Here is a 14,249-nt window from a genome sequence, read left to right as displayed (position 1 = left end):
TCAACGATTTGAGGACCAGGGGTTGAGAGGCCACCATGGGATGGACAGAGTATGTCCTGCCTCCAAAGGAGGACGGGTTCAGTTCCCTCCCCTTAACATAAATTGTAGCCTCTACCCTAAAACCATGTCTTAACAGGTTTCAACCCTCAAAATGAAAAATTGGCCTCACAAGGACAATATGGCCCCACAAGGTTAGCGTTCCACAAGACTGTGGCCCCCACAATGTAATAAAAACAAGAACACACACACACCCTGGAGGCATGTAAGCAGCAGCAGCAACGCAACGTGACAGGCCCGTCTACAGGTGGCGTGAGATGCACCGATCAGCAGCGAGACCGAACATTACAGAACCACAGGCGAGGCTAACACGCTGTCTGTGTGAACGCACACACGTACACATCTACACACACACGGTGCAGCCAGAGCAGCGGTCAGCGGCGGCCAGAGTCACAGTAAAAGTCATGTGGCATTAAGCAAAGCGCCGCAGGGATGGAGGGAGAAATACAGCGTGTGTTCCATGTAAATCTGTCCGTGAAGGCCAGAGAGAGGAGAGCAGCAGAATCAATAACCCCAACGCCGGAAAGTAACGTCCGTCTCCCCCCGCCTCACGCACCGTGTCTCTCTGGAGGACGCCCCGAGCAGAATAAACACATTCCCCCCGCCCATGAACCCGTCCATCCGCATTGCCTCGTTGTTAGCATTCAGCCTGCACGGTTCTCTTTCCTCAGACAAAAGAACAATCAGCGAGGAACATCATTTGCTGCCGTTGTTCTTGACTCAGAGTCTGGCTTGCATCGGGTTTTTAAGCAAACAGCTGTTATTGAAATGAAGCAGAAAACGATCACGTCTCTCCCTTTGTGGCAAAGCAACAGAGCGAGTGAATTCACATCAGCTACAATTACCGCATTGTTTCTGGAGGAGAAATGTTTTAATGGAAAAGATGATTAAATTTGACTAATTATAATTGTGCAAAGTCTAAATTACACTTCACATTGTCTACTGATGGATTTAAGTTTCTGAAATCAAACTTTCAATCAATTTTGATTGAAGTAAAGTTGGATTGTCTGTTTCATTTCTTTTACTTTGTTTAGTTCATTGTGTGGAGGTGAGGTGCTCGTTATAGAGGGTCTAGTTATCGTTAACAATCCTGCAACTTAGAATTAATTTTCAAAAGTTGGCGTACACATATATTAAAGCAGACATGCATCGTGGTATTTTTTTTGCATGAAGTTTTTATTTGTTTTCTAATTTGGCGTAACTGCATATTTTACTGAGCGTCTAATTTACTCAGCAAAAAGTGAAATATTGAGTCTGCATGTTCTATTTTTAGAATAGAACATTTCTGCTATGTCCTTCGTGCTTCTTGTTGATGAAGACTGTATACAGTATAGATATTGTGTTGGAGGTGCTCTCTGAATTTGTTGAAAGAACCCGTTCTTAATCACATTTAGTAACTAAATATTAAGCAAACATTTTGATTGGTCCAGAAGACAAAAATACCACCTACCCAAATATAAAGTGGACAATCATTGTCCCAAAGACACTGAACGTTACTTGAATATCATTATAAGTTAATAAAAAAAAATAAAAAATAACTTGCTGAATATTTATTTAGCATTTCATTAGTCTTGGTTTAGCGAGGCTTAAGTTAATCTAATTAGTAAATGGTTGCATTAAAATATCCAAATTGAAATTGTGGCCAAAGCAAACCTTCTAAAAACTTAAGTTAATTATGAACTATAATATGCAGTTTAGACGTCTGCATCAATTTGACGCTGTAGCTATGGCAACAGCCCGGACCCTAACGTCCTAGTGTGAAGTGCACCTCCCCAGAGCAAGCAGAGCACAAGAGCTGTGGTTGGTCCGCTCGGTAGTAGCGTGTTTCCACTTTAGTATTTTTGGCTGCTTTTCCATCTCCGCAATTTTCCAAAAAAAAGATGGAACACATCGAGGAAAGGTTAATTGAGGAGGTTCAGAGATACAAACATTTGTACGACTCATCTTCGGCAAAATTTCGGCGAAAGCTTCAGTCGCCGATGTTGAAAGTGAAGCAGGAAGTAGAAACAAAAAATAACCCGACTGGCAAAAAAGACACAGCACCAACTAGTGTTTGGGTGGTGTTATTACAGAGCGAAACAGACTGACAAGTGCACAAGTATAGATGGTTAGCACCGACGTAGGCTACGTACGTAGGTTACGTCGTCTAGTGAGTATGGACAGAGCTAGCTCTTCTTATTTTTGAAAAGAAACTAGAACTGTTCCATCTGTCTTCACCCCGCACAAGTAGTCGCTGACCGTGTTTCGGTAAAGGTTTGGGAAACTTCAGTGTTGCCTACTTAACTGTTTAAATGGAAATAAAACTGTTAAAAAACAAATAAATAAATAAAAGGATCTAACACGCCGCAAAACATCAGTCACTTTATCAACAAGGTGGTTCTGCTGCTGTGGAGCTGGAAATACAACAGAAGAAGAAGAAGAAGAAGAGTTTTCTTCACTGACGACACTAAAGGAATTTAAGAGAAGAACATGAAAACAGATGGAGCTACATTTTCAATATTTCAAAAGGAACTGACAAAGAATATGTGACACGCCTCAAGTGGTTTTAACAGAGGAAGAAAAAAAATGTTTCCCAACAGAATCAATAACACTGAATTGATTCAATAGAAGAAGAAGATGTTTCCACGTTTTCAGTGTCTGCCAGCATGGGTTTCAGCTTTGTAACTGTTTAAATAAGATAAGCCCCAAAAATGTCAATCACCATAAAACTTTATAGACAAAATGGTTCTGCTTATGTGGAGCATTAAATCTGCTGGAAATGTAATAAGAAGAGAAAGTGTTTTCTCTATTGACAGCGTTGAATTGATTCAATAGAAGAAGATGAGCAAGATGTCTCCACGTCATTGACTGCGTTTACATGGTCTTTAGCAGTGGCGGCTGGTGAATTTTGTATTAGGGGGGGCGCAAAGTTTGTAAATCAAACCCCTGTAGGGGGCTCTGGGGGCATCCTCCCCCAGTAGATTTTTGTGATTTTCACGTACAAACTAAGCATTTTGGTGCATTCTGACAAAATAATAAAGACAAAATAGAACATCTCCTTACAAAGACAAATGGGGCCATGGAACTAAGTTTTAACTTAATTTATTTGCCTTGTAAAATCCAGCAAGTTTAAAAATGCTAATACATCAAACATTTAAATCGCATATAAATATTTGACCTGAGAACAGTTATTTTTTCATATGGATTTTTAGTATACCATTGAATAATGACTGAAATTTCCCATCCAAGGGGCCAACCAAAGCGGTCTCATCAGCTTCTTCGTTCATGTTCACTGTGGTTTGTAGTCTGAAGTAATGAACGCTAGTTGGTGCTCCAGTATAATCGGTCCGCCGAACTCATCCAGTGAGAAACGTTCCGCGGTGCAAAAATAAGTGTGATTAAAATGCGTAAAAAATGATTAACCCGTTATTTTTGTGTAATTAATTAATCTTAATTAACAAGTTAAAGTCCCGGCCCTAGTTTTAAGTCCTTCATCCCCGTTGTAGTCCATAACATCTCTGTCCCGGGACTTTGAAACAGCACGCAGGGGAAACAAAAAAAGCCGTTTAGCATACACGTTTGAGGTGAAGCTCCTTGTGTATGTCCTCCCACGATCAGTAGCCTGCTGCGAAATGTTTAAGTCCGGACAGTCGGGTCCCAACTCCTTCATCCTTTTCTTCTCCACAGCCGACCTAGTATACACAGTCAATTCAGCCGACCGAAGAAAATTGCGCGAATGCTTCCTGATGGACGTGATTGATTGATGAATTGTCCAATCAAGCAGCCATCTCTTTGCTCAGTTACGTATGACTCAAGCGCGTTAGGGCGAGCCCCAAATCCTCATTGAAAATGCATTGAAGGCTCATTTTCCGAAAAAAAATGTTTTAACATGAGAGTCAATGGGAGAAGCTGGGGCGATTTTCCACGTTGATGAATTCGCCCAGAGAGGCGGGACCATTTGAAACGCGACTTGAACCTGACGATTCTGATGACAGATAATATGTCTAGAACACTGAAAACTACTTTTGCTGTGATAGAATTTGTAAAAAAGAAAAATCCTCTTTCTCCCAGCTGGTAGGGCGTCGCCCAAATCGCCCCTATACACCATCCGCCCCTGGTCTTTAGTATCCTGGTTTTGACTGGGTTTTTGAAGTATCCCGTTTTTGTGTTTGTGCATGTAAACACCATATCCCGAATTCAGAAACCGGGTTATGCCCATTTCCCGGTTTCAAGAAACCCGGTTTTGCCACCTGGAGTACTCCGATAGAAGCCGGGATACTGGAGCATGTATACACCTTATCCCGGTCTCTGACGGCTGCCCACTGTCTGCGCAGGCGCGAGTGACGCCAGTGACGCACCAGATATACAATCAACATGGCGGCAACGAGAACTTCTCACTTTTGGAGCGACGAAGAGACTGAATTTTGCCTTAAAATAATGAAAGAACTCAACATAACTACGTGTTTAGATGGCAGAAAACACAGAAATGCCGACATATTAAAGTCTCTTGCGGAAAAGCTACGTGACGCTGGTTTTCCACCTCGCACTGTTGAACAAGTTAGGTCGCGTTGGAAAACATTGAAGAAAAAGACGTAACACACGCACGCGCAGATAGGATGCAGTGATCAGAAAACGGGTTTCTGGTATTTATCATGTATACAGGGATATGAATAACCGGATTTCTCTGTGTTCCATGTAAACACCATATCCCGGATATGCTCAAAGCCGGGATAAGCCTCAAAACCAGGATACTACAGACCATGTAAACTCAGTCATTGATTCCATCTTGGTTCATCTTGTTTTTCTACATCCTTGTTTCTGTCCCTCCTGAAACTCCTCACCTGAAGTTTACTCCACGTGGAGCAGACATGCTCAGAGAGAATGGATTTATTCCAATAACCAGAGAGAAACCAGCAGCATCAAGAGTTTACAAGGTTCACACACCTGAAAACTGCTTCTGATTAGTCCAGTTTGTTCTGATTGAGGTGGTTTTTTTATTCTGATTATTGGTGGAAAACTAGTGTTCTAATGTTCAAACTGTGCCAAAATACATGTTTATAGACCTGCTGGAGTGGTGGAGGCTGAGGGAGCTCAGAGGTATTTCCTTCTTACTATACAGTATAAACCGATTGGCCACAACATTATGACCACTGACAGGAGAAGTTGACCATCATTGACCATCTCATGACAGTTCAGTGTCCTGCTGGGAAACTTCTGGACCTGGCATTCATTGGTGTGGATGTTACTTAGACATGTAGCACCCACCTAGACCAGACCAGGCACCCACACCCCATAGCAATGACACTCCTTGAACAAAATCAGTCTCGGAACAAAATAAAAACATGAAGAACAGCACAAGGTGTTGACCTGGCCTCCAAATTCACTAGATCCCAAACTGATCAAGTATCTGTGGGATGATCCACAGAGGCCCCTCCCCTCAAAGCGCCCCACTAACAACATTCTGTTGCCAGACACCACAGGACACCCTCTGAAGGCCCATGTCCATTCTCTGATGAGTCTAAGCACAATATGATACCCTAAAACTTGGTGAAAAGTGCTAATCACGGCATTAAATTCAGTGATGGAGCAATCTACAAGTGTCGGAAATCTCAGTTTGAATCATTTCAGAAACTGCTTTTGTTTTCTTTTCTATCTTTTCAGCCATGAGCATTTCTATTATCTACCTTTCGCCTTGTGATTAAGCACACCAGCTGTTCGAGTCCAAGTATAAATGCATCCTTTTGTTGTCGTAGTGGTGTGAAATCAATTGCACGGCGCCTCTTAGAGAATGTTATGTGTGATTAGTGTGCGCCCAGGTGGTCGAGTAACCTGTGACACCTTGGTTGAATAAAAACGATGCACGCGCGTGCACGGGTTGGTTGAAGCTGATTATCACACCGCGCCAGCTCTTCCAGTACTTTACACTGTCATCATTGTTACACAGAATGACTCCCTCTGGCTCGGCCGCAGCCAGGGTTATAAATATACATGTGTTTATCATCCCTGAGAAGCACAGCACAGCTAATCCCACCTCCATTCATTTTTTCCTTTAGTGCTGCGTAAGCGTGCGTTTTATGAATTTGCATTTATGCGAGAAGAGGCGTCGCCATTTATGGCTCCGAAAACTTCCTTGAGGGAAGCGATGCCGCCGCTGAATGAGAGTGGGCCGCAGCTCGTAGTAGTGGAGAAACGTCTGGGGATGGGGAAAGTTTACAACGATTCGTCATTGTGCTCTAGATGTTTTCAGTGTTGGAGCGTGGAGCAGATTATAACTCCTAATCCTGGTGAGGTCTGCCGGGGGAGAAGACCGCTTTGTACATTTTGGCAAATATATTTAAACTGTGATTCTGGCAGATGGTTTGCAAATTGTGTAATGATCGCTGATGCAAAGAGAGGAGAATATAATGAGAAAGATTAGAGACTGAAACGGAGAACAGAATAAATAGAGAACAGAAGATTAGCAGCAGATTCATCCTAACATTGACTTCATTCTGCTTTGTGATCTTACACCATCACAGAAAAACAATGAGGTGTCTAGTAAATAAGTCTAATCCTCTCAGAGTTTATCAGCGCCGGCAGGGAGAGATGACCATGTGCTGAGCTGGTCGGTTCATGATTCTGATGAGCTCCTAGTTAAAACAGTGATCAGAGTCTTTTCATTCTCATTAACACAGATGATAAACGAAGGCTGATGAACCTTCTAACACAGACTTCTGAAAGCCTTCTTACACAGGATGACATATCAAATAATTACATCTCCTAAATATCTCCAATAATTAATACAGTATTTATATATTTTGGATAGTTCATACATATACTCATATACTGTCTTTAAACAGATTTATTGTGCACGATATAATAAATTTTATATGACCATATATCTTCATATCCATATTTATTTATATATATATATATCCTTGTATAACTTATATATACTTTTGCATAAACTACTTTATAATATATATAATATATTATAATATATATTTATATTTGGATATGTGTATATATGTATATGTTAGATATACTTTGTATTTTTATATATAAATATTTCTATATATCAGAAATATTATCTATATTTTTTATTTTAGACATATATTTTTATATTTTTTATAGACTCATATTTTTTATATATATTTTTTGTAATTTTAATATATATATGTATATATGTATACAGTATCTGTATATTTTTATCTGTTCAGTTTTTACTTTTTTATATTTTATATATAACTATGCATTCCACTTCACTTAACCTTTACACTTTATTTAATTCTTTTGCTGATTGTAATTCCCATGGGACAAATCTATCTATCTATCTATCTATCTATCTAGCTCATAGATAATTATCTGTGAGCTTCCAAATACATTTACTTTCCCTGAGAGCTAATCAGAGGTGCAGGATTTAGCAGCCAGACGCCATCTGACTCCGTGTCATCCGCATATTTAAAAATATGTAAGCGAGAGCCGAGACATTCATTAGCATGCGGGGGGGCGTGAAGAATCCAGCACTGGAAACTCTTACTAATGAGAGGACACAGTTTTTCTTTCCTTACTGACAATGACAAGAAATATTTTCATCTAAAAATAAATTTAAAAAAAATGTTGTTTTACCACAGAATCCCTCAGACTTAAGAAAATGTCCTCGGGATAGAAAGCAGTATTGGCATAAATCACATTAACCTCGACTACAGATATGGTCCTGATGGAAAATAAGATTTTGGCTAAAGTTTTCTTGCCCTAACGATCCAACCGATGTTTTAATACTCTCTGACGTTAGCCAACCACCATTAAAACAGAAGAGGAAGAAGATGTTTTAATGCTACAGGGACCAGGTTTTGGTTTATGGCTGACCTAAAATAAATAAAGATCAGGCTTGGCTGATGCCTGACACTGATCCTATCCAATCATTTTAAAAATGCCTGGATCAGCCCTGATACCGTTCAGGACGTCTCCGGCAAGAATTTTACACAACATGGTGTTTGTCCTTGATGTGCACTGTGGTAAAAAGTTGCAGTAATGTCTCTGAAATGTTTGTGTCTCAATAAATAAAGTTACTACAACTCATTAATAAGACTATACTTGATCTTCTGCTCCCACCTATACAAGCACCTAACCCCTCTCTCTCTCTTAGTTTGTCTTCTTTTCTTTGCTACCACTTCTCTGAAGGTCATCTTCCATGTCCACATTCAACCTCTTTCTTCAACCGGCCTCATCTCTCCATCCCTCATCCTGTCAGAATGACATGTTGTAAGCTACACCCCACTCTCATTCAACGGCAGCGTCCTTCCCTTCTGAAGGAAGTTCAGCGTCGTGAATGTGTCGCCTCCTCTAGCGTAAATGTAAACTAATACAGTAAACAGCCTTATTTCATTCAATTGCAATTCAATTTTGACTCATATAGCGTCAATAACAATACAAATGATAAGTAAAAACTCCACTTAAACAAGAAACCTGAAGCAGGACCCAGCTCTGTGTGTGTATTCTTTCCCATCCCTTGCGTATTTGCTGACGACTGCAAACGGCCCATCCACTCCAAACCCCCACCCCCTCCTCCGAACATCTCACTGAAACTAATTACTGTGTTCAGGAGAAGGTCAGGTCAAGACTAAGGCCTCATCCACAGCAGTTATTATGTTTTAGGCTTTTTAAACGGATACTGAAAAGTTTTTAATTGGGGATGTGGGATCCTTGAACGTCTACCTGCCAGCTCACTTTTTTGCAAGATAACAAACAGCTAGCTGCAGGAAGCGTCCAGTATAACGAGGCCTGGATCATCCACCACCATCCACACCGATAACTTAAACTTGCAGTTAAACTAGTTCCAAACAATAATTAGATGCCGTTTATTATCCAGTGACAGATGCAGTCAATTCATTATTTAATGTCACGTTTTGTCTCTCTTTCTATCTCAGACAGGTGTTAAGCTGCTAACAACTGCAAATTACCGTAGCAATTATTTATTCACACTCCACGTGGCATCTTTACTTTACATGTTCTTTTTCTGGAGGGGGCTAACAACGCACATGGCACCAGACTCGGCGCTCCTAACACGGCGTTAGCGCGTCTGAGAGGCTCGGTGTTTTGCTGCTGCCGCTGTGAATTAAAGTATTTTCTCTTCCTTAGTCCACAAACAGCCTCTCGTTAACACCGGTCTTATCCTCCCATCACATCAATCTGTCAGAGTCGGCGGCGCTTACTCGGGGCTTCTCGCTGACTTAACACCGGCGTGCACAAACAAACATGAATGTCTGGAGCTCTGCGCTTTGTCGCTGGCTCGTTCGCCGTCTGGAACAGCTGCTCGGGGGGGAAATTTTCGCGAGGCTTCCAGCTGGGAACGGTATGTCTGATCAGCTCAACCCCGATCCTGGTGCGTAGTCACAGTTCGTGGTGATGATGGGTACAAGCGAGCTCGGCTAATCATCCAGACTTGTGACGTCAGCCGTGTGATATAAGACATCTCCTCTGTGTGTCTTCACATTTAGACTTGACCGTCGTCTGTATATAATGATGGGTGAACCCTCCATGTTGTCATCAGTAGGGTTCCTAAAGAGTTCTGATGCTAAATGTGGGTTACACCGGCCTGACTCCACCTAACTCCCTTGTGCCTCTGTGGATCATCCCACAGATACTTGATCAGTTTGGGATCTAGTGAATTTGGAGGCCAGGTCAACACCTTGTGCTGTTCTTCATGTTTTTTTTAAGTTGTTCCTAAAGTGTTTTTGTGTGTGTGTCTGTGTCAGGCTGCATCCTGCTGGGGATGTCTGCTGCCATCAAGGAGTGTCATTGCTATGGGGTGGGGGTGCCTGGTCTGGTCTAGGTGGGTGCTACATGTCTAAGTAACATCCACACCAATGAATGCCAGGTCCAGAAGTTTCCCAGCAGAACACTGGATTAGCACAAGAAAAAAAAAATTGTCCTGTCATAATGTTGTGGCTGATCGGCGTATATAGCACATGATATACTGCACCATAAGAAGGAAGCCATCCACTCCAACTGCCACTGTAATTGGTACTCTGGCACAGTTTGAACATTAGTCAAATGCGTGAATGTTATTTACTGCTCCTGTCAGTGGTCATAACGTTGTGGCTGATGGATGTATGTATAATTTCTTCAGTTTTTTTTACGTGGTAGCTGACTGAAAGAGATTATATTCAGGTTCAAGGTGTTTCAGTAATCGTGACCTACATCAAAATATAAAAACAAAGGACACATCTTACCCTCCTTTGTGTATGTCAGCAGACGGAGGTCTTTTACTGGCGGTCCCGTCCTGGTGGACCTTCTTGTCCAGAGACAGCGACAGCGGAGCGTCCCGCACGGACAGCCCCAACACCAGCGTCTCCTTAGTAACGGAGACGGCCTCGTCACCGGTCCGACCCATGTGCTTCTTGGCGTAGTCGAAGCCCTGGACAGGCTGGTGGGAGAGAAGGGGGTAAGACATGAGAAGCTCTCAGGGACACGTCTGAAGTTACAGAAGAAAAAGCTCTGGCAGCTTTCAGATCAATCCAGTCACTCCAACTGAGGACGGTGTGATCGGTTCAGTTGGTGGACTGACACATTAAAACACGGAGCAGTTTCCAGGACGTAGAGCGCATGCAAAAACCTTGAAAAGCGAATTCAAGATAGCTCTTTTAGGGTAATTTATACCCAACAATAGTCAAGCAATGGATGATAAAGCCGCCACAGAATGCACAGAGGTTAAAGTACACCAGGATGCACGCTTGACACGGTAACAGCTGATGTTGGTTTTTAAAACGGTGGAGAAGACTTAAACAGTCAAATCACAGGGCAGCAAAGCAAACCACACACACACAACGCATATTAAACTATTATATAACTATATATTTATAATAATTTACATCAGAATAATCATTAAAACAAGTTTTACAACATACAGTATACTGAAGCTCCTCTCTGCCATGAAAGAGGACGAAACTATGAAATTGCACAAGAAACTATCTGACGCAGCCGGAGCCTTTGTTCATCATTCTTGGCATCTCAGAGTCCTGTAGCACAGCAACGCCTTTCCTCAAATCGCGTTTGTGCAAATTTCCCACTGGCCATACATTAAGTTTTAAAGAGGAAAGAGTTTTTAAATCTTTTTAAGATTAGGCTGCATCGCACACTTGAGGAGAATCTTCACAGATATTCTTCTCTCTAATCTCAGACTTTCACACACTCTTCATGATTTGAACATAAAAGCGCGACACACACTGCAGGACATTGTTTGGATGATAGTGCACCACCCCACATGACATGGTCTCAAGAGGAAGCAGCAAAGGAACGAGAAAGAAAATCCAAATTAAGTCCAATTTCTAACTTATTAAATTATTACTTCACAGTTACATAATATAAATTAAATAATGTTTTATGTATTAGTGACTTGTGTTTATGATTTAAATACATTTTGCTGATCATATTTGTGTACATATTTGGGCATACACAGAATCATTTACATATAAATTTGGATCCACCGCCGCCAGTGAACTATAAAACACATTAATTAATCATAATGAGACTTCGCGGACACCCTGCTGTGTGCAGTGAGTTTGCATCGCTTGGTTTCCTGTTTACTGTAGCTGATATTTATCAACATGCAGAGCTCAGCTGATGCAGCTTTAAATGTAAATTCTGATTTTTAGATTTCTGTCGTTTGTGAATGAATGAATGTCTGGAGTTTAAGCTAGGGCTGGTGTTTGTTTGGACCATAGTATAAAGATGGACGGCGGAACTGTTCCCCAACTGTGAAGCCAAAGCAAGTAGAGCTCCCCCTGGTGGCTGGCTGCAGTATATGTCATAAGCTCCACCCTCTCCATGTTAGTGGGCGGGACTTGGGCCAAACTAGAACACTAAAATACACGTCGTTTGTAACTGGCTCCAAACTCTCAAGATGGCGCTGCCCGTATCCCCGGGAAAATAGCGTCAGTTTGACCAATGCAAGGAAGTGGAGACGCTTTGTCCATATTTATATACAGTCTATGGTTTCAACTAACTTTTCAATAAAGCAGATTAGGTCTGTTGTATCAACAAGTGTTGAGATCTTTGAGCTCAGTTGAAGCGATGTCAGAACAGCCCACATGACACCGTGTCCTGAATATTAAAGCAGAACCTCCGGATAAGTGTTGCTTCTATTTCAGATAAAGGGAATTGGATGGACATCCCTCCCTGAACCAGTTTTTATCAGTCTCCAAACACCAGAGCTGGCAAGAGCCGAAAAAATAGATAAATAATAAAGATCGACAGCAACTTTGAAGTCGGGGATTTTGAGCATAAAGAGACAGAACATTAAAAAAAAATAAAAAAGGCAGCAGATGAAGCCTCCGAGGCCTGGACACGTTCTTTGTATTGCAAAATGTCTTTCAATTTAAGGAATAGAGAAGAGGATCAAAAAAAACCTAAAGTAGGTTACACAACAAAGCAGACGAAACCCTGATTTTTATTTATTTATTTCATTTCCTTTTTTCCTCCCCTTTTCTATTTTGGGCGTCCCTAAAATGGGACGCCTAACGCGTTTGATGATGCATGCGAAACTCTGAGTGCACGCGAGGTTAGGGCGGCGTGGGCATCCGGCTGACGGCGCGGTTAATAATTCATCGGTCACACACACCGCCGCGCCATCAGCCGTAGCGGCGGCGCACGTGGCCGAGGCCGCGGATGAGCGTCGGGGGGAAACTGATACGTGCTAACACGGGGCGAGGCACGCACGCCCGCCCGCGGAGAGGGAGGCATGAATATATATGGATCGTGCGGCCGCGTGCATCGTCCACCCGCTGAACTGAAGTGTGTTGACAGTTTCGCGTGAAAGATGCATGGAGAGTGCAAACACTCATTTGCCCGTGGGCTCGTGCTGCTCTCAGGTTGAGGAGGGGATGAAGACGAAGAAGAAGAAGAAAGACGAGTGAAGAGAAGGGCAGCGGGCAAAGAGAAGGAGAGGAGACGCAAATTACATGTTCCTAATATATCCTCACGCTACTGTGCATAATGCTTATGGATTATTGAGGAGCAAACGTTAGATGTCAGGGCTGCAGAGCGAGGAGGCAGCGATGACGGTTAAAGGTGCGTCACGCTGTCTCCGAGGGGTAACGGCTGTCATGCATGAAGACAGTATGGATTCTCAGAAATGACAAGGCCGAGGGGCGTAACCTTGAAGAGCGCGCTTGACATTTCACAACTCATATTTTTTCATTCTCTGTGTCGTTCTCCCGCTCCCACATCCTTCGTTTCTAATTGCTCCTGCCTCTTCTTCCTTCCTCCCCCCCCCGTCCCCCTCTCTTCCCACTTCCACTGACAGCGAGTTGACTTAACAAATGGGCCCGCGTTTCATCTCCCGCTTTAATAAAGACTTCTGGCTGCCGCGCTAGGACGCGAGCCTCTGATCACTCTGTCAGAGATGGATGGCGGTTTTCTCCACGATCCATTAAGAACGGCGACAGGAGAAAAGAGCGGGAGAGGTCAGAGCGTTTCTTTCACTTAAAGGTGTCATGCGATGTGACGGCGAGCAGGACCCCGGCTCCACCGCCAAATTATCCGCACTTATTTTCCCCTTCGCTACCAAAAGAGAGAAGCTTCTCCTCTCGTCTAATTTTAACTTGGAGCAACAGCAGCTTGATGAGGTGCAGCAGATGGACGAGGCATGCTCTATTCCCCCTGCGGCCATATTGATTTAAATTCAGCTCTGGCAGGGCAGATGATGGAAGTGCACCACAGAGCCGCTGGGTAAAAAAAAAAAAAATGTCCCAGAGTTTGGGTACATTTAAAAAAGTACTGCACCTCTGCAAGGGTGCTGCATCGGTTAGATAAACTCCTCCCGGGGCGAGCTGAGGCGTGATGCAGCAAAATGCAAAGCACCTTGAGCCCCGTTAAATGGCAGCCACTGCACCGTACTCTCATTGAACACCTCACAAATGAAAAATGGATTTGTTCTCCTTCTGCTGATTCCACCTCTATTGTGCTCCTCGTAAGAAGCCGGCTATCGGAAGGCTTTCACGCCTACTCGGGCGGCGCAGGGGGAGGAAAAGCCGTTTTGAAGAATGTTCCGGCTTCACGGCAGAGTGATGAAGTGAGTCGGACTCCGCGGAATCACTCCTTAATGCTTATACACACATACAGAGCTAATATAAAGCAGCGCATTGATCAGGAGCTTTAGCTTGTCCCACACGGTGACTGATGGCAGAGAGGGCTGAGAGGAGATCACACACACTCAGCAGGTGTTTGGTATT

General features: G+C 42.9%; 1 protein-coding gene across 1 annotated transcript in view; it reads right to left on the bottom strand.

Annotated features, from left to right (window-relative positions):
- The window catches only part of kiaa1549la (KIAA1549-like a), a gene marked incomplete at its 3' end in the record, with an annotated part of 128,153 nt that overhangs the window by 25,829 nt on the left and 88,075 nt on the right, over positions 1-14,249 (bottom strand). Inside the window, exon 13 of the mRNA XM_084555773.1 lies at positions 10,251-10,444. Coding sequence (XP_084411899.1) covers positions 10,251-10,444 — 194 coding nt within the window. The remainder of the gene's footprint in view (positions 1-10,250; positions 10,445-14,249) is intronic.

Source organism: Chelon labrosus (assembly GCF_963514085.1).
Source record: "Chelon labrosus genome assembly, chromosome: 11".
Classification (NCBI taxonomy): Eukaryota; Metazoa; Chordata; class Actinopteri; order Mugiliformes; family Mugilidae; genus Chelon; species Chelon labrosus.
This window is presented reverse-complemented; position numbering and strand designations above follow the sequence as displayed.